Here is a 24874-nt window from a genome sequence, read left to right as displayed (position 1 = left end):
TTTTTTAAAACTTTTTTACTTAGTCCCAGGGGGGGGACATCACAGATCGATGATCTGACAGTTTGCACAGCACTCTGTCAGATCACCGATCTGACATGCAGCACTGCAGGCTTCACAGTGCCTGCTCTGAGCAGGCTCTGTGAAGCCACCTCCCTCCCTGCAGGACCCGGATGCCGCGGCCATCTTGGATCCGGGGCCTGCAGGGAGAAGGAGGTAGGAAGACCCTCGCAGCAACGCGATCACATCGCGTTGCTGCGGGGGGCTCAGGGAAGCCCGCAGGGAGCCCCCTCCCTGCGCGATGCTTCCCTATACCGCCGGCACATCGCGATCATGTTTGATCGCAGTGTGTCGGGGGTTAATGTGCCGGGGGCGGTCCGTGACCGCTCCTGGCACATAGTGCCGGATGTCAGCTGCGATAGGCAGCTGACACTCGGCCGCGCTCCCCCCGTGAGCGCTGCCGATCGCATATGACGTACTATCCCATTGGTGGTCATAGGGGCCCACCCCACCTCGACGGGATAGTACGTCTAATGTCAGAAAGGGGTTAATGTACACTCTGCACCCCATCTTTACTGGAAAAAAACAGAAATGTGGAAATTTTTGCATATTTATTAAAAGAGAAAAACTGAAATATCACATGGTCATAAACATTCAGACCCTTTGCTCAGACACTCATATTTAAGTCAGATGCTGTCCATTTCCTTGTGATCCTCCTTGAGATGGTTCTACTCCTTCATTGGAGTCCAGCTGTGTTTAGTTAAACTGATAGGACTTGATTTGCATAGGCACACACCTGTCTATACACGACCTCATAGCTCACAGAGCATGTCAGACCAAATGAGAGTCATGAGGTCAAAGGAACTTGCCAAGGAGCTCAGAGACAGAATTGTGGCAAGGTACAGATCTGGCCAACGTTACAAAAGAGTTTCTGCAGTACTCAAAGTTCCTAAGAGCACTGTGGCTTCCATAGTCCTTAAATGGAAGACGTTTGGGACCACCAGAAGTCTTTCCCGACCTAGCCGTCCAGCCAAACAGAGCAATCGTGGGAGAAGAGCCTTTGTGAGAGAGGTAAAGAAGAACCCCAAGATCACTGTGGCTGAGCTCCAGAGATGGAGTATGGAGATGGGAGAAAGTTACACAAAGTCAGTTATCACTGCAGCCCTCCACCAATCGGGCCTTTATGGCAGAGTGGCCCGACGGAAGACTCTCCTCAGTTCAAAACATGAAAGCCCGCATACAGTTTGCTAAAAAACACATGAAGGACTCCAAGACTATGAGAAATAAGATTCTCTGGTCTGATGAGATGAAGATAGACCTGTTTGGTGATAATTGTAAACAGTATGTGTGGAGAAAAACAGGCACTGCTCATCATCTGCCCAATACAATCCCAACAATGGAGCATCATGCTATGGGGGTGTTTTTCAGTTGCAGGGACAGGATGACTGCCATTGAAGGAAACATGAATGCGGCAAAGTATAGAGATATCTTGGATGAAAACCTCTTCCAGAGTTCTCTGGAACTCAGACGTGGCTGAAAGTCCAGCTTCCAACAAGACAATGACCCTAAGAACACAGCTAAAATAACAAAGGAGTGGCTTCAGAACAACTCTGTGACCATTCTTGACTGGCCCAGCAAGAGCCCTGACATAAACCCAATTGAGCATCTCTAGAGAGACCAGAAAATGGCGTCCACCAACGTTCACCATCCAACCTGACGGAACTGGAAGGATCTGCAAGGAAGAATGGCAGAGGATCCCCAAATTCAGGTTTGAAAAACTTGTTGCATCATTCCCAAGAAGACTCATGCACTAGCTCAAAAAAGTGCTTCTACTCAATACTGAGCAAAGGTTCTGAATACTTATGACCATGTGATATTTCAGTTTTTCTTTTTTAATACATTTTCAAAAGTTTCAACATTTATGTTTGTTTTCAGTCAACATGGGGTGCAGAGTGCACATTAATGAGAAAAAAATTAACTTTTTTTTAATTTATCAGATGGCTGCAATGAAACAAAGAGTGAAAAATTTAAAGGAGTCTGAATACTTTCCGTACCCACTGTATATCCTTATACATGGCTATTAGATCGCCCCTCAGTCTTCTTTTTTCTAGACTAAATAATCCTAATTTTGATAATCTCTCTGGGTATTGTAGTTCCCCCATCCCCTCTATTAAAGGGACTCTGTCACCTGAATTTGGCGGGACTGGTTTTGGGTCATATGGGCGGAGTTTTCGGGTGTTTGATTCACCCTTTCCTTACCCGCTGGCTGCATGCTGGCTGCAATATTGGATTGAAGTTCATTCTCTGTCCTCCATAGTACACGCCTGCGCAAAGCAATCTTGCCTTGTGCAGGCGTGTACTATGGAGGACAGAGAATGAACTTCAATCCAATATTGCAGCCAGCATGCAGCCAGCGGGTAAGGAAAGGGTGAATCAAACACCCGAAAACTCCGCCCATATGACCCAAAACCAGTCCCGCCAAATTCAGGTGACAGGTTCCCTTTAATTTTGTTGCCCTCCTTTGTACTCGCTCTATTTCCATTATATCCTTCCTGAGCAACGGTGCCCAAAACTGTACACAGTACTCATGTGCGGTCTAACCAGGGATTTGTACAGAGGCAGTATAATGCTCTCATCATGTGTATCCAGATGTCTTTTATTACACTCCATGATCCTGTTTGCCTTGGCAGCCGCTGCCTGGCACTGGCTGTTCCAGGTAAGTTTATTATTAACTAGGATTCCCAAGTTCCTCTCCATGTCAGATTTACCCAGTGGTTTCCCGTTCAGTGTGTAATGGTGATATTGATTCCTTCTTCCCATGTGTATAACCTTACATTTATCATTGTTAAACCGCATCTGCCACCTCTCGGCACAAGTTTCCAACTTATCCAGATCCATCTGTGGCAGAATACTATCTTCTCTTGTATTGACTGCTTTACATAGTTTTGTATCATCTGCAAATAATGATATTTTACTGTATAAACCTTCTACCAGATCGTTAATAAATATGTTGAAGAGAATAGGTCCCAACATCGACCCATGCGGTACCCCACTGGTCACAGCGACCCAGTTAGAGAATATACCATTTATAACCACTCTCTGCTTTCTATAACTAAGACTATCTATCACTTTCTATCATTTCCCAGTGACAATTCGCAGCATTTTTCACAGAAAATCCGCAGCAAATCCGCAAACCTTTTAACACCTGTGTTTTTGCTGCCGATTTGACTGACTTAATGGAAGCAAATGGATGCAGAAAAGCTGCAGATCCGCAAAAAGAATGTACATGCTGCGGAAAATAAAAGGCTGCAAATAAGGATGGAAATTTCTGGATCATGTGCACAACACTTCAGGAATGTAATTGATTAACATTGCTTAAGTAATCCATTGCGTGTTTGGAGCATTTCAGCGCGGAAAAAAACGCTGCGGAAGCACTACAAATCCGCATCGTGTGCACATAACCTAATAAATAGTTATTATGTGATATAAAATATTGTCCCTTACGATAGTTTAGATTGCCAAGAGCCACAGAGCCTCAGACTCAAATTACCTCAGAGAGGTTTCACCATTAGTTACTCAATTTTTTTTATACCTAAGAAGGCTATTCAGCTTGATTATTTCAGTAGATGTGTTTATTGTCTATAGTCAAAGTTTTGCCCATCACTCTTTAACTTCTTTAACCCCTCTACATCTGGACTTGCACAGAGACCTCTAGGTTGGACCACGCTGTTACTTGCTTTTCTGTAGTGTAAGATAGTAAGAAGAATAGTATGGTAGTCAGGTCACGACCATGAAGTCAGAGAAAATACAAAATCAAAAGACACAAGAATAGTCAGTAAACGGGCCGGGGTCATAACAGGAAACAAATACACCGTGTACCAAATTATTACGCAAATTATATTTTTCTCGGATTTTCCTAAATGGTCGGTGCAAATGACAGTCCGTCTAAGAAAAGTCATCACTCTTTAGATTATACATCGAATTTTATTGAAGAAACCTCCCAATGATAACAGTATAATCTCCAAAATGAATAGAAACTCAAAATGCACTGTTCCAAATTATTTGGCACAGTAGAATTTCTAAATATTTCATATGTTTTAAAGAACTGAAAATTCTCATTTGTGGAATTTGCAGCATTAGGAGGTCACATTCACTGAACAAAAAAGCTATTTAACTCTGAAACATCCTAACAGGCCAAGTTACTTGTTAACATAGGAACCCTAATAGCCTCCCAGAGCTGCTGTTTTGATGTGAACTGCCTCCCACCTTCATATATCTTTTGCTTGATGATACTCCAAAGGTTCTCTATAGGGTTGAGGTCAGGGGAAGATGTTGGCCACACCATGAGTTTATCTCCTTTTATGCCCGTAGCAGCCAATGACTCAGAGGTATTCTTTGCAGCATGAGATGGTGCATTGTCATACATGAAGATGATTTTGCTCCTGAAGGCACGTTTCTGCTTCTTATACCATGGAAGAAAGTTGTCAGTCAGAAACTCTATGTACTTTGCAGAGGTCATTTTCACACCTTCAGGAACCGTAAAGGGCCCTACCATCTGTTTTCCCATGATTCCGGCCCAAAACATGACTCCTCCACCTCCTTTCAGACGTCACAGCCTTGTTGGGACATGGTGGCCATCCACTACTCCATCCATGTGGACCATCCAGGGTTGCTCGACACACATCAGTAAAAAAGACTGTTTGAAAAATTGTCTTCATGTATATCTGGGCCCACTGCAACCATTTCTGCTTGTGAACACACTTTAGGGGTGGCCGAATTGTAGGTTTATGCACCACAGCAAGCCTTTGAAGGATCCTACACCTTGAGGTTTGAGGGACTCCAGAGGCGCCAGCAGCTTCAAATATCTGTTTGCTGCTTTGTAATGGTATTTTGGCAGCTGCACTCTTAATCCAATGAATTTGTCTGGCAGAAACCTTCCTCATTATGCCTTTATCTGCTTGAACTCTGTGCTCTGTTTCAGTCACAAATCTCTTCACAGTATGATGATCACTCTTAAGTTTTTGTGAACTATCTAATGTTTTCATACCTTGTCCAAGGCATTGCACTATTTGATGCTTTTCGGCAGCAGAGAGATCCTTTTTCTTTCCCATGTTACTTGAAAACTGTGGCCTGCTTAATAACGTGGAACATCATTTTTAAGTAGTTTTCCTTTAATTAGAGTCACCTGGAAAACTAATCCCATGTGTTTAAGATTGATTTCAGTGATTCATTGAGCCCTGAGACACAATACCATCCATGAATTTATTTGAAAAACAAAACAATTACATCTTTATGACACTTAAATCCAATTTGCATAATAATTTGAAACATGGTGTAAACAAGTCAGGAGCTGAACACAGAGGACTGAACGAGAGGAGAACAAGGCTGTACCTGGCAGTTTCCAGCAATATGTTTCGGGCGTTAGTAGGGATTGGTACTTTCCAATTGGGTGAAGCAGGGAAGAGATTACTTCAGCTGAATAACACACACACTCATAGTGCCAGACTGGAAGGTACTACATGTCCCAGGTACCCTAACCTTAGTGGCTGGACAGAACCGGTGCCACTCATAGCTTCTGGTTCTGATATCTCCTCCATTACCAGCGCCGCCTGCAGAATGTATTAAGGCAGCGCCTCTTGACAGAAACAGACATCTCAATAGCAGGTTCCAGAGGAGATAGGACACACCATTTGCTCTAAAATGACAAAATGTCAGAAAGCCAGAGCAGTAAAAATCCCCCAAAAGTGACTACATTTTGGACAGTGTAACCCTTAATGAATTGGTCTATAGGAGTAGTAACTATTTTGAGTCCACAGGCACTTCCAGGTGATTAGCACTCAATGGATGTTGGAGAGTAAAAATTGCAAATATACAATTTTATTACTCAGCACGTGCCCAGATTGTGCTTCAGGACACACACCGTAAATTAAGTGGGTTCTTGTCACTGCAGCAATACCAAATACATAGATGCTAAATGTGGTTTGTGTACACTGCAAGGCTCAGAAGTGAGGGGGATATTTGATTTTGGGAGAGCGGATATTGCTGGATTGGTTTATGGAAGCAATTTTGCTTTTCATGAGCCTTTGAGCCACTAAATAATGTGGAAACCTCTTTTTTTTCCATTGACAAATGATGGACCTAAGTGGGGACTTGCTTTTTGTAAGATGAGTGGAACTTATTTTAATTCTTTTTGCACCTACATTACATTTTGGTGGCTAAGTGTTTGGCTCCACTGCGTCGCCTTTACCTCAAAGAGATGAAATGAGGTTACCCACACTAAATCATGAACACCAGATAGCCTCCACAAACACCGCTCTAGGTGCTCAATCCATATGGAAAAAAAACCATGCAGGGAATCCACAATAAACAAAGAAAATAATGGATGGCACTCACCAATGCGGTTATTTCTTGCTTTATTAGACGCTGGGCGGCTGAGGCACGGGAGACTGTGCAAGGTATGGACTACAGATGTTTTGCGTTCTAGTCCGTACCTTGCACATGTCTCCCATGCCTGAGCTGCACAACGTCTAATAAAGCAAGAAATAACCGCATTGGTGCATGCCATCCATTATTTTCTTTGTTTAATGTGTTCCATATTTGTGAGTCAGAATGAACAAATAGTTGAACACCATGCTCCTTTTGTTCATGCTGTTTTCTATTGGACTGTGAACTGTCATTGTCTTGGTGAATAATTAAATTTTTTTTTTACATAACTTGTCATTTTTCCTGACCGTTTAAGTAGAAATGTTAAAAAATATAAAATTTGAGGATATTTTATTCTAAAATAATAATTGTTTTTTTTCTTAGTAGATGGCTGTACCAAGAAATCAGAGGGACAACTGACATCTCCAATTTTTAAATCAGATGATCTTGAGATCCTACAGGATACAATTAGAGTGAATGCCATTACTCCAGATATACCATCATCCCTTCACAGCAAAGATAATTTGAAACAGGTCTTGTCTTCTGATTTATTACCAACTACTAAAGAAAATCATAGTCGCAAAATGAACATTAAAAAACAAATTACTTATAAATCAAAGAATCCATTATCATGTTCAGAATATGGAAATAGTTTTCTCCTCGAAAAGTCTTTTCTTAAAAGTAAAAAGATTCACACAGCAGGGAATAGATTTTCTTGTTCCAAGTGTGGAAAATGTTTTAACTGGATATCAGTTTTTGTTAAGCACCAGAGAACTCACACAGGGGAGAAGCCTTTTTCCTGTTCAGAATGTGGGAAATATTTTACACAGAAATCAAAACTTGTTTGTCACCAGAGAACGCACACAGGGGAGAAGCCATTTTCCTGTTCCGAATGTGGGAAATGTTTTAACCAAAAAGAGAATCTTGTTACACACCAAAGAACTCACACAGGAGAGAAGCCGTTTTCCTGTTCAGAATGTGGAAAATGTTTTATCCAGAAATCAGATTTGGTTAGGCACCAGAGAACCCACACAGGGGAGAAACCTTTTTCCTGTTTAGAATGTGGGAAATATTATATCAAGAAATCATATTTGGTTAAGCACCAGAGAACTCACACAGGGGAGAAGCCTTTTTCATGTTCAGAATGTGGGAAATGTTTTAAAGGGAACCTGTCACCCCGAAAATCGCGGGTGAGGTAAGCCCACCGGCATCAGGGGCTTATCTGCAGCATTCTGTAATGCTGTAGATAAGCCCCCGATGTTACCTGAAAAAAGGAGAAAAAGACGTTATATTATACTCACCCAGGGGCGGTCCTGCTGCTGGTCAGGTCGGATGGGTGTCTCTGGTCCGCTGCGGCGCCTCCCATCTTCATTCCAAGACGTCCTCTTCTGATCTTCAGCCACGGCTCCGGCACAGGCGTACTTTGCTCTGCCCTGTTGAGGGCAAAGTACTGCAGTGCGCAGGCGCCGGGCCTCTGACCTTTTCGGCGCCTGCGCACATCGGTACTATCCTCTGCCCTCAACAGGGCAGAGCAAAGTACGCCTGCGCCGGAGCCGTGGCTGACGATCAGAAGAGGACGTCTTGTAATGAAGATGGGAGGCGCCGCAGCGGACCGGAGACACCCATCCGACCTGACTGACCAGCAGCGGGACCGCCCCTGGGTGAGTATAATATAACGTCTTTTTCTCCTTTTTCAGGTAACATCGGGGGCTTATCTACAGCATTACAGAATGCTGCAGATAAGCCCCTGATGCCGGTGGGCTTACCTCACCCGCGATTTTCGGGGTGACAGGTTCCCTTTAACCAGAAATCCGATTTGGTTAAGCACCAGAGAAGTCACACAGGAGAGAAGCCTTTTTCCTGTTCAGAATATGTGAAATGTTTTACAAATAAATCAAATCTCATCACACATCAAAGAACTCACACAGGGGACAAGCCTTTTTCATGTTCAGTATGTGGGAAATATTTTAAACAAATCAGATTTGGTTAAGCACCAGAGAACTCACACAGGGAAGAAGTCTTTTTCGTGTTCAGAATGTGGGAAATGTTTTACCCGAAAAGCGCATCTTGATCACCACCAGAGAACTCACCCAGAGAAGGCTTTTTCAGGTCCTTAATGTGGGAAATGTTTTAAACGGAATTCAACTCTTAAAAAACATCAGAGAAGTCGAGCAGGGGAGAAGCTTTTTTCATGTTCAGAATGTTGGAAATGTTTTAACTGAAGATTGTATTTTCTTAAAGGGGTTGTGCACTACTATGGCAATCCTTTGCCATTCATCATGTATGGCTTTGTTAAAATAAAAAAAATTCATACTTGCCTTCAGTGCCGATGCTGTTCCAGCGGTGTCAGCACTCGAGTTCCCGGGTCTCATATGAGGTTGTTACATTACACAAGCCCTGCACCCAATCAGCTCCGGCTTTACTTTCTCCTCCTTCGGACGTGTTGGAATATCAGCAGGAAGCCTGTGCTGCGACTTCTCTTTGATTAAGTCTTATTGTTCAATTTGTCCAAAGGTGAGAACAGTGACGCCTGTGCTCATTGGACGCAGGGTTCATATGACATAACTACCGTATTTTTCAGATTATAAGACACACTTTTTTGCCCAAAATTTCTGGGGGAAATGGACGTGCGTCTTATAATGCGGATGTACCTTACCAGCCGCGGTGGAGCAGGGTCCCTGGGTCGCTGCTGGAGGAGGCAAAAGTGGAGCGTTGTTGCCGGCTGGGATGAAGGGGTGTTCAGATGTGCGGTGCATCGCTGCGGGTGTTCGGCACTGCGGGGGGGCTCTGCTGACATTTTGTGAAAGCCTGGAGCCCCCGCAATTACATGCTTTCCTATGCGGTGGAGATCCCGAGAGCTCCAATTGTTATATTAGTTTGCATGTGTACTGGCCCTACTTATATCATTTAACCTGTAATGATCATACCACAAGTGTTCATGAAGCCAGAAATTGCCATATGTTATCTCTCGGGAGTACTCTAGATGAGTTTGCGAGCTTGATACAATGTTTGCAAAAGAGCTACAGTCATCGGGGATGGATTTGAGATCTATGGATTCTCCTAATTATCCCAATATGCATATTTTGGAGTTTGCTTGGATTTGCATGCCAAATAACCTTTTTACCAAAGCTAATGTGTTTTTACTCGGACTCCCATGACAGCACGACGAGAGAGGGGATCCGCCCATCAGGAACAGGAAGCCTACAGATACAAAAGGGCGGCACCTCTCCCTTGCCTCAGTTGGTTTCCTGTTCCTGAGGGGACGGGTGCCTACAGAAGGAGCCCAGGCCGGCCGAATACGGTAGCGGGGGGGTCTCCTACCTCGGCCGGTGCGGAGATCCCTGGAGACGCCACGGTGGTCCTTGCTGGATTGCATGCGGTGGCGTTCGCAGCAGGGAGCGGAGTCCGGAGGATTTCCTGCCTCCATCAGCGTTGGCGCAGGTAAGTATTTCCCATTGGTGGTGCAGCGGATGGCATGGTTGCGGGTGCCAGGGTCAGGACTGTGTGGGCGAGCTCCCGGAGCGCTGCGCTCCATCCCCGGCGTCCTGCACCGCTCTCAGCGCGTGCTGGAGCGTTTCCGGGTGCAGTGACTTGGGGGGGCGGAGTTAGTAGCCGCTTCCGGGTCGCCGGACATCTGCGCATGCGCAGTCGATCCAAGATGGCGGCGCCCATCGCATCTTGAACGCCGGTTTGTCCACAAGACCTCCTGCCCTCCCTGCTGTGTCCTGGGCCAATAGGGACAGCGCTAGCCCATCTGCTGACCGGATCCAAGGGGGATTTAAGCAGGTGAAGTTGTTAGATCCCTGCTTTTGGTCGTAATTCGTCATGGAGAGTGGTGGTGAGCAGCAGCAGCTGCCAGACGAGGTGCGTCAGAAGCCCAAGCAGAAAGACAGAGGCGACCAGTCCAGTCGAAAAAGCTCATCCGAGCAGGGATCCAGAGCTTCGACTAGGAAAGAACCCCCTCGTATTCCGGTACTTTACTTTGGCGCATGGGTAAGTGATCTACGTGAAAGTTCACTCTGTGACGCGGGCCCCTTATACTTTATCTTTCCAGGGGAAGAAGAGTACGGACAAATCAAAACATAAGGAGTGTGCCCTCTGTGGAGTCCCCTTACCTGATTCTTGTCCTAAAAAGTTATGTGCCCCCTGTATACAACAGACGGTAGCGGAAGAGTCTGTGAGTACGGCAAACCTAAAAGAAATGATCCGGCTGGAAGTAAGGGAATCACTTCGGTCCCTATCCCAAGCGGAAGGCTCGAAACATAGGACCCCCCTGGACTCTTATTCTTCAGAGGAAGAAAGAGAGGAAAGTGCCTATCTCTCTAGTCCTTTCTCCTCTTCATCAGATGAGGAGTCTGGACGATTCTGTCTACCCTTGGATAGGATAGACAAAGTAGTCAAGTCAGTTAGAGGCACGATGGGTATAGAGGAACCCAAATCACGGCCATCAAAACAGGAGTTGATGTTTAGCGGATTGGATCGTAAAAGACATAGATCTTTTCCGGTAAACGAAAAGATCCAGGACTTGATCCTCCGAGAATGGAAAAAAACGGAAAAAAGGGTGCCTTACCGCCAGCATTAAAACGCCGGTATCCCTTTGATGATCCGGTTGTGGATACGTGGGATAAAGCCCCTAAGTTGGATGCGGCAGTAGCAAAAGCGTCAAAGAAAGCCTCATTACCATTTGAGGACATGGGGACCCTCAGAGATCCTCTGGACAGGAAGGCAGATATCTTCCTTAAAGGTACCTGGGAGATGGCGGCTGGATCTCTCAGACCAGCTGTGGCCGCAACATGTACAGCCAGGTCATTAATGGTCTGGCTAGATCAGTTAGAGTCCCAGCTTAAGGACGGTGCATCCAGAGATACTATTCTGAAGGCTCTACCAACAATTCAGAATCCTGCGGCTTTCCTATCGGACGCATCTGTGGACTCAGTCAGAATGGCGGCTAGAGCGGCAGGACTCTCTAACGCGGCTCGCAGGGCTTTATGGTTAAAATGCTGGTCAGGCGACATTCAGTCCAGAACTAAACTCTGCTCCATCCCGTGTAAAGGAGAATATCTCTTTGGTCCAACTCTGGATGAGTTACTGGAGAAGGCGGGGGATGACAAAAAGAAATTTCCCAATCCGTCTTCAGCATCCTACCGCCGGCCCTTCAATAGAAGGAGGTTTGGTCGCGGGAAGAAACGCGGGTCCTCTCCCTCTAGAGAGAGTTTTAGATGGGAAGATAGATGCGGAAGAGGTACGGGCTACATGTTTCGCCATTCCTCAAAAGATCAGAAAAAACCGGACCAATGACTAGCGATCCCTGTGGGGGTAGACTGTCAGCTTTCTCCTCAGCATGGTTTGACATTACGAACAGTAAATGGGTTAGAGGCATTATAACAAAAGGTCTAAAGCTGGACTTCGATCATTGGCCTCGAGAAAAATTTAAGTTAACCCCTTTACGTTCCTCCCCCCTTGAACAAGCAGCTCTAGAGGCAGAGGTCATGAACTTATGCTCCAAAAATGTTTTGTTCGAAATCCCAGAATCAGAAAGAGGGAGGGGATTTTACTCTCCTCTTTTTCTGATCAAGAAGCCAGACAGATCGTTTAGAACGATCATAAATCTCAAATGTCTTAATCAGTTTCTGGTCAATGAATCGTTCAAAATGGAATCAAATAATTCAGCAATAAAAATGTTGTTTAATCATTGCTTCATGGTAGTTGTAGATCTAAAGGATGCATACTATCATGTTGCGATACATGAAGACTTCCAGAGGTTGCTGAGAGTAGCTGTGTCAATGGGGGGACAGATTCGTCATTTCCAGTTCAGAGCTCTTCCCTTTGGCTTGTCAGCGGCTCCTAGAGTGTTTACAAAGTTAGTGGCCGAAGTCATGGCGCACTTACGAGAGTCTGACATCCTGATTATTCCCTACTTGGATGATTTCCTTATAGTAGGGAGTTCAGCAGACCATTGCCTTTCTCAACTAAAAACAGCCACATCCAAACTTGAGCATCTGGGGTGGGTCGTAAATTATGAAAAATCTCGTTTACAGCCCCAAAAAATACAAAGATTCTTAGGACTGTTGTTAAATTCAGAATCCCAACAGTGTTGTCTTCCTCCCGACAAATTGTTACATATCCAGCAACAGGTGTCTAAGGCAATTGATAAACCATCCATGACCCTTAGGCAGGCTATGTCACTATTAGGATCTCTAACCTCTTGCATTCCCGCTGTCCGTTGGGCCCAATTTCACACCAGACCTTTACAATCCGAGGTGCTGGTTAATGATAGAGTTTTACAGGGGTCCTTGCAGAGCCAGTTTACTTTGGGACCAAAAGCTCTTACATCTCTTAGGTGGTGGCTAAACGATGAAAATTTATCGGCGGGAGTTCCCTGGGTGACACAGGCGACACGTATTGTAACAGACGCTAGCCCTTCGGGTTGTCATGGATGACATGGTAGTTCAGGGTCTATGGAACCCCCTAACATCAGCCTCCTCCAACCAAAAAGAGTAAATGGCAATTGAACTTTCAGTTAAAAAATATCTGCAGGGTCATCATGTCAAGATCCTCTCGGACAACCAGGTGGCGGTCGCATACATAAATCCAGGGTGGAACTCATTTCGAATCACTGATGAGAGTGGCGGATCGTCTGTTCCAGACAGCAGAAAAACATTTCTTATCTTTAACCGCTCTACATATAAGAGGAAAAGAAAATGTCAAAGCGGACTTTCTAAGCCGCAACACCTTAAGACAAGGGGAGTGGTCTTTAAACAGTCTCGTGTTCGACCAGATTGTCCACAGATGGGGACATCCAGAGGTAGATTTATTTGCCACCAGGGACAACCGGAAGACAATAAAATTCTGTTCCCTAAATCCCAGGGAGAATCCTCTGGCGGTAGATGCCTTTCTGATCAATTGGGATTTTCGACTGGCTTATGCGTTTCCTCCGCTAGGCCTGATACCCCTGGTAATCAGGAAGATGAGAGAAGATCGAGCAAGAGTTATATTGATTTGCCTTATTCTGGCCCAGAAGGGCCTGGTTCACTTGGCTCAGGATCATGTCAGTGGAGGACCCCTGGGTACTTCCGGACATTCCAGATTTGCTCTACCAGGGTCCGATCAGCCATCCACAAGTAAAGAATCTCCATTTAACGGCATGGAGTTTGAGAGGGCGTTACTGAAAAACAAAGGGTTCTCCCCGAATTTAATTGACACCCTTATGAAAAGTAGGAAACAGATAACCACAACAATCTATGCTAGAACCTGGCGGACGTTTCTGACCTCTTCTGATTTTAATTTAGAAGAGGGAGTTCCTATAAAACAGATCTTAGAATTCCTGCAAAGAGGTTTAGAGCTAGATCTATCCACTAGTACTCTAAGGGTACAGGTCTCGGCCCTAGGGGCCCTATTTTCCTGTAACATCGCCAATAATTATTGGATCTCAAGGTTCATTAAAGCATCTGGTAGAACTAGACCCATACATAAAGATAGATCTATGCCTTGGGATCTCAACCTAGTCCTATCAGCATTGACTAGAGAGCCATTTGAACCATTACAATCAGCTTCAATTTAGGCCTTATCCCTTAAAACAGCATTTCTGGTAGCAATTACATCTGCCCGTAGAGTGGGCGACATACAAGCGCTCTCCAGGCTTTCCCCTTATACAGAGTTTCTGCCGGATAGGGTAGTCTTCAGACCGGACCCGGCCTATTTACCAAAAGTGTCATCACGGTTTCACAGGTCACAGGAGATAGTTTTACCATCCTTCCTTCCCAATCCCCCCAACCCTAAAGAAGAGCTACTCCATAGATTAGACGTTAGGAGATGCCTGCTAGAATACATCTCTGTTAGGCTACGTTCAGACTAGCGTTGTGCGCCGCTGCGTCGGCGATGCAACGCACAACGCACGCAAAAACGCGGCAAAACGCACGCAAAAACGCTGCGTTTTGCGACGCGTGCATCGTTTTTTGCCGAAAATCGGACGCAAGAAATATGCAACTTGTTGCGTTTTCTTGGTCCGACGCTTGCGGCAAAAAAGACGCATGCGTCGCAAAACGCAACAAACAAAAACGCATGCGTCCCCCATGTTAAACATAGGGGCGAATGACGCGTGCGTCGCCGCTGCGTCGCCCGACGCAAACCCGACGCACACTAGCACAACGCTAGTCTGAACGTAGCCTTACCGATACATGGAAGAAAGATAATGCGTTATTTTTATCTTTCCAAAGTCCTAGAAAGGGACTCAGGGTATCAAAGTACACACTAGCAAAGTGGATTAGGGAGGCTATCTCTTTGGCTTATACTGCAGGTGGGGGTCCGGCTCCGCAGAATCTGAGGGCGCATTCCACCAGGGCCATGGCTACATCCTGGGCGGAAAAATCTGGAGTATCAATCGACCAGATATGTAAGGCGGCCACATGGTCATCCCCGTCCACCTTCTTTAAACACTATAGGTTGGATTTGGGGGCTTCCTCTGATCTCACATTCGGGTTAAGGGTGCTACAGGCCATAGTCCCTCCCTAAGGTACCTTACATCTCTGTAATTCTCTCGTCTTGCTGTCATGGGAGTCCGAGTAAAGCATTAAGCTACTTACTGGTAGCGGCATTTCTCGGAGGCCCATGACAGCACCCTTAGTTCCCTCCCTATTCACGTGGGGGTTGCACTTCCTATAAATGTATATATTTCACATATGATACCCAGTTCCAATATATGGCTAAAATTTTGTATATAATCTGTATATAGTGTATATTTTTGTGTGCCACTAACCGCGGTAGTCCTCTCAAGACTCTGAAATACAACTGAGGCAAGGGAGAGGTGCCGCCCTTTTGTATCTGTAGGTTTCCTGTTCCTGATGGGCGGATCCCTTCTCTCGTCGTGCTGTCATGGGCCTCCGAGAAATGCCGCTACCAGTAAGTAGCTTAATGCTTTCCTGTGGGAGCCTAATCTCCTGCACTCCAGAACATGTGTAACAAGTGCGCATCTCCAGTTCCACCTCTTGGACAATCTACATTTGAACATACTCCAATTCTAAAAAGAAAACTCAGTGTTCTATATACTGTATGAACAAGGTGTATCTGCGAAAGACTAGTAAATATTTATTCCGTATAACCGATGCCGCAGAGCAAAACTGAGTCAGATATACATGCCTAAGTTGTAGGTATCTAAAGAAGAGGCCATCAGGCAATCCAAACTCTTATAGTTTGTTAAAGCTTTTAAGTGTTCGATTTCCAACTAACTCAGGGGTGGGGAACCTCAGGCCCCAGGGCCATTTACGGCCCTCGATGACCTTTTATCAAGCCCCGAGCAGATTCTCAGGGACTGCATTCTTGGGCAGAGAGATGTATTTTGATTACAACTAGCTCATTAATTTCTTCTTGCTGTTAGCACATACATGCAGTATTCACTACTGAACATTGAAGGGCATGCAATGAAAGATTACGTCCTGAAACCAGTCAGAATGTAATTTGTGGGATGAGTTTGTATAGCCCCTGAAGGATGGTATAAATATTCACATGGCTCTTGGCAGAAAAAAGATTCACCACCCCTGTACTAACTGATCTAAATTCTGAAGTCCCCATTGATTCCCAACCTCTGAAACCAGCCAACTTGTCAAACTCCACCAGTCGCTGATTTTGCCATAATGGGGTAAAATTATAGTATTCCCTTATCTCCAACAGTTTCTCCCCTGTCCCACATGTTGTACATCATTGCTAAGGTCGGTCTCTCTATCTGTACTTAGTGCCCACCTCCAGCACATATATGGGTGACACACATTTTATGTCTTGAAGGATAAGACTACCATTCTTGCCCACATTCTCTCTTTTTCCCACCTTTTTCCCTTTTGAAGTGTCCCTAGTTTTATCCTTGCATTTTGCTTGCATCATATCTGTTCTCTGAACAATGGATATACTGTATATGGTAGTATGTAATATTAGACCTAACCACCACACCGAGATATTTAATCTGTTCTACCACTTGTGTCCGAGCTGGTGCAATTGTTTCCATATGTGGGAGAGGGTCAGAGGGAATATACAGTGCCTTGCAAAAGTATTCGGCTCCCTGGAACTTTTCAACCTTTTCCCACATATCATGCTTCAAACATAAAGATACCAAATGTAAATTTTTGGTGAAGAATCAACAAGTGGAACACAATTGTGAAGTTGAACTAAATTTATTGGTTATTTTAAATTTTTGTGGAAAATAAAAAACTGAAAAGTGGGACGTGCAATATTATTTGGCCCCTTTAACTTAATACTTTGTTGCGCCACCTTTTGCTGCGATTACAGCTGCAAGTCACTTGGGGTAAGTCTCTATCAGTTTTGTACATCGAGAGACTGAAATTGCCCATTCTTCGTTGGCAAACAACTCGTGCTTAGCGATGTTTGATGGAGATCATTTGTGAACAGCAGTTTTCAGCTCTTTCCACAGATTCTCGATTGGATTGAGGTCTGGACTTAGACTTGGCCATTCTAACAACTGAATATGTTTATTTGTGAACCATTCCATTGTAGATTTTGCTTTATGTTTGGAATCATTGCCTTGTTGGAAGACAAATCTCCGTCCCAGTCTCAGGTCTTTTGCAGACTCCAACAGGTTTTTTTTCAAGAATGGTCCTATATTTGGCTCCATCCATCTTCCCATCAATTTTAACCATCTTCCCTGTCCCGGCTGAACAAAAGCAGGCCCAAACCATGATGCTGCCACCACCATGTTTGACAGTGGGGATGGTGTGTTCAGGGTGATGAGCTATGTTGCCTTTATGCCAAACATATTGTTTGACATTGTTGCCAAAAAGTTTGATTTTGGTTTCATCTGACCAGATCACCTTCTTCTACATGTTTGGTGTGTCTCCCAGGTGGCTTGTTGCAAACTTTAAACAACACTTTTTATGGATATCTTTGAGAAATGGCTTTCTTCTTGCCGCTCTTCCATAAAGGCCAGATTTGTACAGTCATACAAAAAATCATGAAGCACATCGCTCCATTGTGGCCGAGAGCAGAAGAGTGAAGCTCTTCCAAAATTAGTGCCCAGACTCACTGGGTCAACAGGACAACTCTAATAACCATAGAGCAAGACAACAAAACGGAGTATAAAAATCCCCAAAAACATAGTAATCATGAAAAAAGAGACTTTATTAATACAGATATACATATAAATTAATAGATAACAAACATTGTAACCCAAACCGTGAGGAAATATGGAGGAGACATGAAGGTATGCTGGATTTCGGTAGGAAAAGCAAAGTACATCCTGAGCAAGCTACACATTAGTGGCCATCATAGCACAAATATTTAGAATTGAGAGTCCTCAGTGGTTGATACCTTTTAATGGCTAACTTTCTATTTACTGGCTAACACGGTACCAAGATATATTTCTTTCCTGCATCATAGCACAGTAGTACCTGCATGGTAAAAGGAGTTCAGTGAAACAAATGGGTGCCAAACCCGCAGTACCATGCAAATCACTCCCAATAGACTGGTCGTTCATGCATGCTTACCCATAGGTAAAAGGATGGCAATCCCACTTGGACCCAAATGCCCCTTGACACGCGTTTCGCGGTCCAGCTTTAGCAAAAGGGGTTGTTACTTTGCTTTTCATTACCTAAATCCAGCATACCTTCATGTCTCCTCCATATTTCCTCACTGTTTGGGTTACAATGTTTGTTATCTATTAATTTATATGTATATCTGTATTAATAAAGTCTCTTTTTTTCATGATTACTATATTTTTTGGGATTTTTATACTCAGATTTGTGCAGTTACATAGTTACATAGTTATTAAGGTTGAAGGAAGACTAAGTCCATCTAGTTCAACCCATAGCCTAACCTAACATGCCCTAACATGTTGATCCAGAGGAAGGCAAAAAAAAACGTGGCAAATAGTAAGCTCCACTTTGGGTAAAAAAAATTCCTTCCCGACTCCACATACGGCAATCAGACTAGTTCCCTGGATCAACGCCCTATCAAGGAATCTAGTGTATATACCCTGTAACATTATACTTTTCAAGAAAGGTATCCAGTCCCCTCTTAAATTTAAGTAATGAATCACTCATTACAACATCATACGGCAGAGAGTTTCATAGTCTCACTGCTCTTACAGTAAAGAATCCGTGTCTGTTATTATGCCTAAACTTTTTTCCTCCAAACGTAGAGGATGCCCCCTTGTCCCTGTTTCAGGTCTATGATTAAAATGATCATCAGAAAGGTCTTTGTACTGTCCCCTCATATATTTATACATTAACATAAGATCACCCCTTAGTCTTCGTTTTTCCAAACTAAATAGCCCCAAGTGTAATAACCTATCTTGGTATTGCAGACCCCCCAGTCCTCTAATAACCTTGGTCGCTCTTCTCTGCACCCGCTCTAGTTCAGCTATGTCTTTCTTATACACCGGAGACCAGAAATGTACACAGTATTCTAAGTGTGGTCGAACTATTGAATTGTATAGAGGTAAGATTATGTTCTCATGTTCATCTATCCCTCATTTAATGCATCCCATTATTTTATTTGCCTTTGTAGCAGCTGCCTGACACTGGCCACTGAATATGAGTTTGTCATCCACCCATACTCCCAGGTCTTTTTCATTGACGGTTTTGCCCAGAGTTTTAGAATTAAGCTCATAGTTATACATTTTATTACTTCTACCCAAGTGCATGACCTTACATTTATCCCCATTAAAGCTCATTTGCCATTTATCAGCCCAAGCTTCTAGTTTACATAAATCATCCTGTAATATAAAATTGTCCTCCTCTGTATTGATTACCCTGCAGAGTTTAGTGTCATCTGCAAATATTGAAATTCTGCTCTGAATGCCCCCTACAAGGTCATTAATATGTTAAAAAGAAGAGGGCCCAATACTGACCCCTGTGGTACCCCACTGCTAACCGCGACTTAGTCCGAGTGTGCTCCATTAATAACCACCCTTTGTTTCCTATCCCTGAGCCAGCTCTTAAGTCACTTACACATATTTTCCCCTATCCCCATTATTCTCATTTTATGTATCAACCTTTTGTGTGGCACTAGGATCGATGGACAGTTCAGGGAGCGAAGAGCAAGCTAGGATCGATGGAAAGTTCAGGGAGAGAAGAGCAAGCTAGGATCTACAAACAGTTCAGGGAGCGAAGAGGAAACTAGGATCTACAAACAGTTCAGGGAGCGAAGAGGAAACTAGGATCTATGAACAGTTCAGAGAGCGAAGGGCAAACTAGGATCTACGGACAGTTCAGGGAGCAAAGAGCAAACTGGGATCTACGGACAGTTCAGGAAGTGAAGAGGTCGGTGCTGGAGGCTCCATTATTCTCTCTGCGGAGTGTGGCTCTGCAGGTGGAGGTCGGTGATGGAGGCTCCATTATTCTCTATGAGGAGTGTGGCTCTGCGGGTGGAGGTCGATGCTGGAGGCTCCATTATTCTCTATGTGGAGTGCTGCTCTGCGGGTGGAGGTCGGTGCTGGAGGCTCCATTATTCTCTATGTGGAGTGCTGCTCTGCGGGTGGAGGTCGGTGCTGGAGGCTCCATTATTCTCTATGTGGAGTGCAGCTCTGCGGGTGGAAGTCGGTGCTGGAGGCTCCATTATTCTCTATGTGGAGTGCTGCTCTGCGGGTGGAGGTCGGTGCTGGAGGCTCCATTATTCTCTATGTGCAGTGCGGCTCTGCGGGTGGAGGTCGGTGCTGGAGGCTCCATTATTCTCTATGTGGAGTGCGGCTCTGCGGGTGGAGGTTGGTGCTGGAGGCCCCATTATTCTCTATGTGGAGTGCGGCTCTGTGGGTGGAGGTAGGTGCTGGAGGCTCCATTATTCTCTATGTGGAGTGTGGCTCTGCAGGTGGAGGTCGGTGCTGGAGGCTCCATTATTCTCTATGTGGAGTGCGGCTCTGCGGGTGGAGGTCAGTGCTGGAGGCTCCATTATTCTCTATGTGGAGTGCGGCTCTGTGGGTGGAGGTCGGTGCTGGAGGCTCCATTATTCTCTATGTGCAGTGCGGCTCTGCGGGTGGAGGTCGGTGCTGGAGGCTCCATTATTCTCTATGTGGAGTGCGGCTCTGCGGGTGGAGGTCGGTGCTGGAGGCTCCATTATTCTCTATGTGGAGTGCGGCTCTGCGGGTGGAGGTCGGTGCTGGAGGCCCCATTATTCTCTATGTGGAGTGCGGCTCTGCGGGTGGAGGTCGGTGCTGGAGGCCCCATTATTCTCTATGTGGAGTGCGGGTGGAGGCCTGTGCTGGAGGCTCCATTATTCTCTATGTGCAGTGCGGCTCTGCGGGTGGAGGTCGGTGCTGGAGGCTCCATTATTCTCTATGTGGAGTGCGGCTCTGCGGGTGGAGGTTGGTGCTGGAGGCCCCATTATTCTCTATGTGGAGTGCGGCTCTGTGGGTGGAGGTAGGTGCTGGAGGCTCCATTATTCTCTATGTGGAGTGTGGCTCTGCAGGTGGAGGTCGGTGCTGGAGGCTCCATTATTCTCTATGTGGAGTGCGGCTCTGCGGGTGGAGGTCAGTGCTGGAGGCTCCATTATTCTCTATGTGGAGTGCGGCTCTGCGGCTGGAGGTCGGTGCTGGAGGCCCCATTATTCTCTATGTGGAGTGCGGCTCTGCGGGTGGAGGTCGGTGCTGGAGGCCCCATTATTCTCTATGTGGAGTGCGGCTCTGCGGGTGGAGGTCGGTGCTGGAGGCTCCATTATTCTCTATGTGGAGTGCGGCTCTGCGGCTGGAGGTCGGTGCTGGAGGCTCCATTATTCTCTGTGTAGTGCGGCTCTGCGGGTGGAGGTTGGTGCTGGAGGCTCCATTATTCTCTATGTGGAGTGTGGCTCTGTGGGTGGAGGTCGGTGCTGGAGGCTCCATTATTCTCTATGTGGAGTGTGGCTCTGTGGGTGGAGGTCGGTGCTGGAGGTTCCATTATTCTCTATGTGGAGTGCGGCTCTGCGGGTGGAGGTCGGTGCTGGAGGCCCCATTATTCTCTATGTGGAGTGCGGCTCTGCGGGTGGAGGTCGGTGCTGGAGGCTCCATTATTCTCTATGTGGAGTGCGGCTCTGCGGCTGGAGGTCGGTGCTGGAGGCTCCATTATTCTCTATGTGGAGTGTGGCTCTGTGGGTGGAGGTCGGTGCTGGAGGCTCCATTATTCTCTATGTGGAGTGTGGCTCTGTGGGTGGAGGTCGGTGCTGGAGGTTCCATTATTCTCTATGTGGAGTGCGGCTCTGCGGGTGGAGGTTGGTGCTGGAGGCCCCATTATTCTCTATGTGGAGTGCGGCTCTGCGGGTGGAGGTCGGTGCTGGAGGCCCCATTATTCTCTATGTGGAGTGCGGCTCTGTGGGTGGAGGTAGGTGCTGGAGGCCCCATTATTCTCTATGTGGAGTGTGGCTCTGCGGGTGGAGGTCGGTGCTGGAGGCTCCATTATTCTCTATGTGGAGTGCGGCTCTGCGGGTGGAGGTCAGTGCTGGAGGCTCCATTATTCTCTATGTGGAGTGCGGCTCTGTGGGTGGAGGTCGGTGCTGGAGGCTCCATTATTCTCTATGTGCAGTGCGGCTCTGCGCGTGGAGGTCGGTGCTGGAGGCTCCATTATTCTCTATGTGGAGTGCGGCTCTGCGGCTGGAGGTCGGTGCTGGAGGCCCCATTATTCTCTATGTGGAGTGCGGCTCTGTGGGTGGAGGTAGGTGCTGGAGGCTCCATTATTCTCTATGTGGAGTGTGGCTCTGCAGGTGGAGGTCGGTGCTGGAGGCTCCATTATTCTCTATGTGGAGTGCGGCTCTGCGGGTGGAGGTCAGTGCTGGAGGCTCCATTATTCTCTATGTGGAGTGCGGCTCTGTGGGTGGAGGTCGGTGCTGGAGGCTCCATTATTCTCTATGTGCAGTGCGGCTCTGCGCGTGGAGGTCGGTGCTGGAGGCTCCATTATTCTCTATGTGGAGTGCGGCTCTGCGGGTGGAGGTAGGTGCTGGAGGCTCCATTATTCTCTATGTGGAGTGCGGCTCTGCGGCTGGAGGTCGGTGCTGGAGGCCCCATTATTCTCTATGTGGAGTGCGGCTCTGCGGGTGGAGGTCGGTGCTGGAGGCCCCATTATTCTCTATGTGGAGTGCGGCTCTGCGGGTGGAGGTCGGTGCTGGAGGCTCCATTATTCTCTATGTGGAGTGCGGCTCTGCGGCTGGAGGTCGGTGCTGGAGGCTCCATTATTCTCTGTGTAGTGCGGCTCTGCGGGTGGAGGTTGGTGCTGGAGGCTCCATTATTCTCTATGTGGAGTGTGGCTCTGTGGGTGGAGGTCGGTGCTGGAGGCTCCATTATTCTCTATGTGGAGTGTGGCTCTGTGGGTGGAGGTCGGTGCTGGAGGTTCCATTATTCTCTATGTGGAGTGCGGCTCTGCGGGTGGAGGTCGGTGCTGGAGGCCCCATTATTCTCTATGTGGAGTGCGGCTCTGCGGGTGGAGGTCGGTGCTGGAGGCTCCATTATTCTCTATGTGGAGTGCGGCTCTGCGGCTGGAGGTCGGTGCTGGAGGCTCCATTATTCTCTATGTGGAGTGCGGCTCTGCGGGTGGAGGTCGGTGCTGGAGGCTTCATTATTCTCTATGTGGAGTGCGGCTCTGCGGGTGGAGGTCGGTGCTGGAGGCTCCATTATTCTCTATGTGGAGTGCGGCTCTGTGGGTGGAGGTCGGTGCTGGAGGCTCCATTATTCTCTATGTGGAGTGTGGCTCTGTGGGTGGAGGTCGGTGCTGGAGGTTCCATTATTCTCTATGTGGAGTGCGGCTCTGGGGGTGGAGGTCGGTGCTGGAGGCTCCATTATTCTCTATGTGGAGTGCGGCTCTGCGGGTGGCGGTCGGTGCTGGAGGCTCCATTATTCTCTATGTGGAGTGCGGCTCTGTGGGTGGAGGTCGGTGCTGGAGGCTCCATTATTCTCTATGTGGAGTGCAGCTCTGCGGGTGGAGGTCGGTGCTGGAGGTTCCATTATTCTCTATGTGGAGTGCGGCTCTGCGGGTGGAGGTCGGTGCTGGAGGCCCCATTATTCTCTATGTGGAGTGCGGCTCTGCGGGTGGAGGTCGGTGCTGGAGGCTCCATTATTCTCTATGTGGAGTGCGGCTCTGCGGCTGGAGGTCGGTGCTGGAGGCTCCATTATTCTCTATGTGGAGTGTGGCTCTGTGGGTGGAGGTCGGTGCTGGAGGCTCCATTATTCTCTATGTGGAGTGTGGCTCTGTGGGTGGAGGTCGGTGCTGGAGGTTCCATTATTCTCTATGTGGAGTGCGGCTCTGCGGGTGGAGGTTGGTGCTGGAGGCCCCATTATTCTCTATGTGGAGTGCGGCTCTGCGGGTGGAGGTCGGTGCTGGAGGCCCCATTATTCTCTATGTGGAGTGCGGCTCTGTGGGTGGAGGTAGGTGCTGGAGGCCCCATTATTCTCTATGTGGAGTGTGGCTCTGCGGGTGGAGGTCGGTGCTGGAGGCTCCATTATTCTCTATGTGGAGTGCGGCTCTGCGGGTGGAGGTCAGTGCTGGAGGCTCCATTATTCTCTATGTGGAGTGCGGCTCTGTGGGTGGAGGTCGGTGCTGGAGGCTCCATTATTCTCTATGTGCAGTGCGGCTCTGCGCGTGGAGGTCGGTGCTGGAGGCTCCATTATTCTCTATGTGGAGTGCGGCTCTGCGGCTGGAGGTCGGTGCTGGAGGCCCCATTATTCTCTATGTGGAGTGCGGCTCTGTGGGTGGAGGTAGGTGCTGGAGGCTCCATTATTCTCTATGTGGAGTGTGGCTCTGCAGGTGGAGGTCGGTGCTGGAGGCTCCATTATTCTCTATGTGGAGTGCGGCTCTGCGGGTGGAGGTCAGTGCTGGAGGCTCCATTATTCTCTATGTGGAGTGCGGCTCTGTGGGTGGAGGTCGGTGCTGGAGGCTCCATTATTCTCTATGTGCAGTGCGGCTCTGCGCGTGGAGGTCGGTGCTGGAGGCTCCATTATTCTCTATGTGGAGTGCGGCTCTGCGGGTGGAGGTAGGTGCTGGAGGCTCCATTATTCTCTATGTGGAGTGCGGCTCTGCGGCTGGAGGTCGGTGCTGGAGGCCCCATTATTCTCTATGTGGAGTGCGGCTCTGCGGGTGGAGGTCGGTGCTGGAGGCCCCATTATTCTCTATGTGGAGTGCGGCTCTGCGGGTGGAGGTCGGTGCTGGAGGCTCCATTATTCTCTATGTGGAGTGCGGCTCTGCGGCTGGAGGTCGGTGCTGGAGGCTCCATTATTCTCTGTGTAGTGCGGCTCTGCGGGTGGAGGTTGGTGCTGGAGGCTCCATTATTCTCTATGTGGAGTGTGGCTCTGTGGGTGGAGGTCGGTGCTGGAGGCTCCATTATTCTCTATGTGGAGTGTGGCTCTGTGGGTGGAGGTCGGTGCTGGAGGTTCCATTATTCTCTATGTGGAGTGCGGCTCTGCGGGTGGAGGTCGGTGCTGGAGGCCCCATTATTCTCTATGTGGAGTGCGGCTCTGCGGGTGGAGGTCGGTGCTGGAGGCTCCATTATTCTCTATGTGGAG

The 24874-nt window shown here is 47.3% G+C and overlaps 1 protein-coding gene across 3 annotated transcripts in view; it reads left to right on the top strand.

Moving 5' to 3' along the window:
* Positions 1–24874, top strand: part of LOC138663474 (oocyte zinc finger protein XlCOF22-like) — a 72914-nt gene that overhangs the window by 19771 nt on the left and 28269 nt on the right. For 2 of the 3 annotated variants that reach the window (XM_069749701.1, XM_069749699.1), the window contains exon 4: positions 6805–6953. In XM_069749701.1, coding sequence (XP_069605802.1) covers positions 6805–6953 — 149 coding nt within the window. The remainder of the gene's footprint in view (positions 1–6804; positions 6954–24874) is intronic. The other variant, XM_069749700.1, reaches the window with a different exon arrangement.

The sequence above is a fragment of the Ranitomeya imitator genome, chromosome 2 (genome assembly GCF_032444005.1).
Source record: "Ranitomeya imitator isolate aRanImi1 chromosome 2, aRanImi1.pri, whole genome shotgun sequence".
NCBI lineage: Eukaryota > Metazoa > Chordata > Amphibia > Anura > Dendrobatidae > Ranitomeya > Ranitomeya imitator.
Note: the sequence above shows the minus strand (reverse complement) of the source record. Positions and strands in the feature narration are given on the sequence as shown.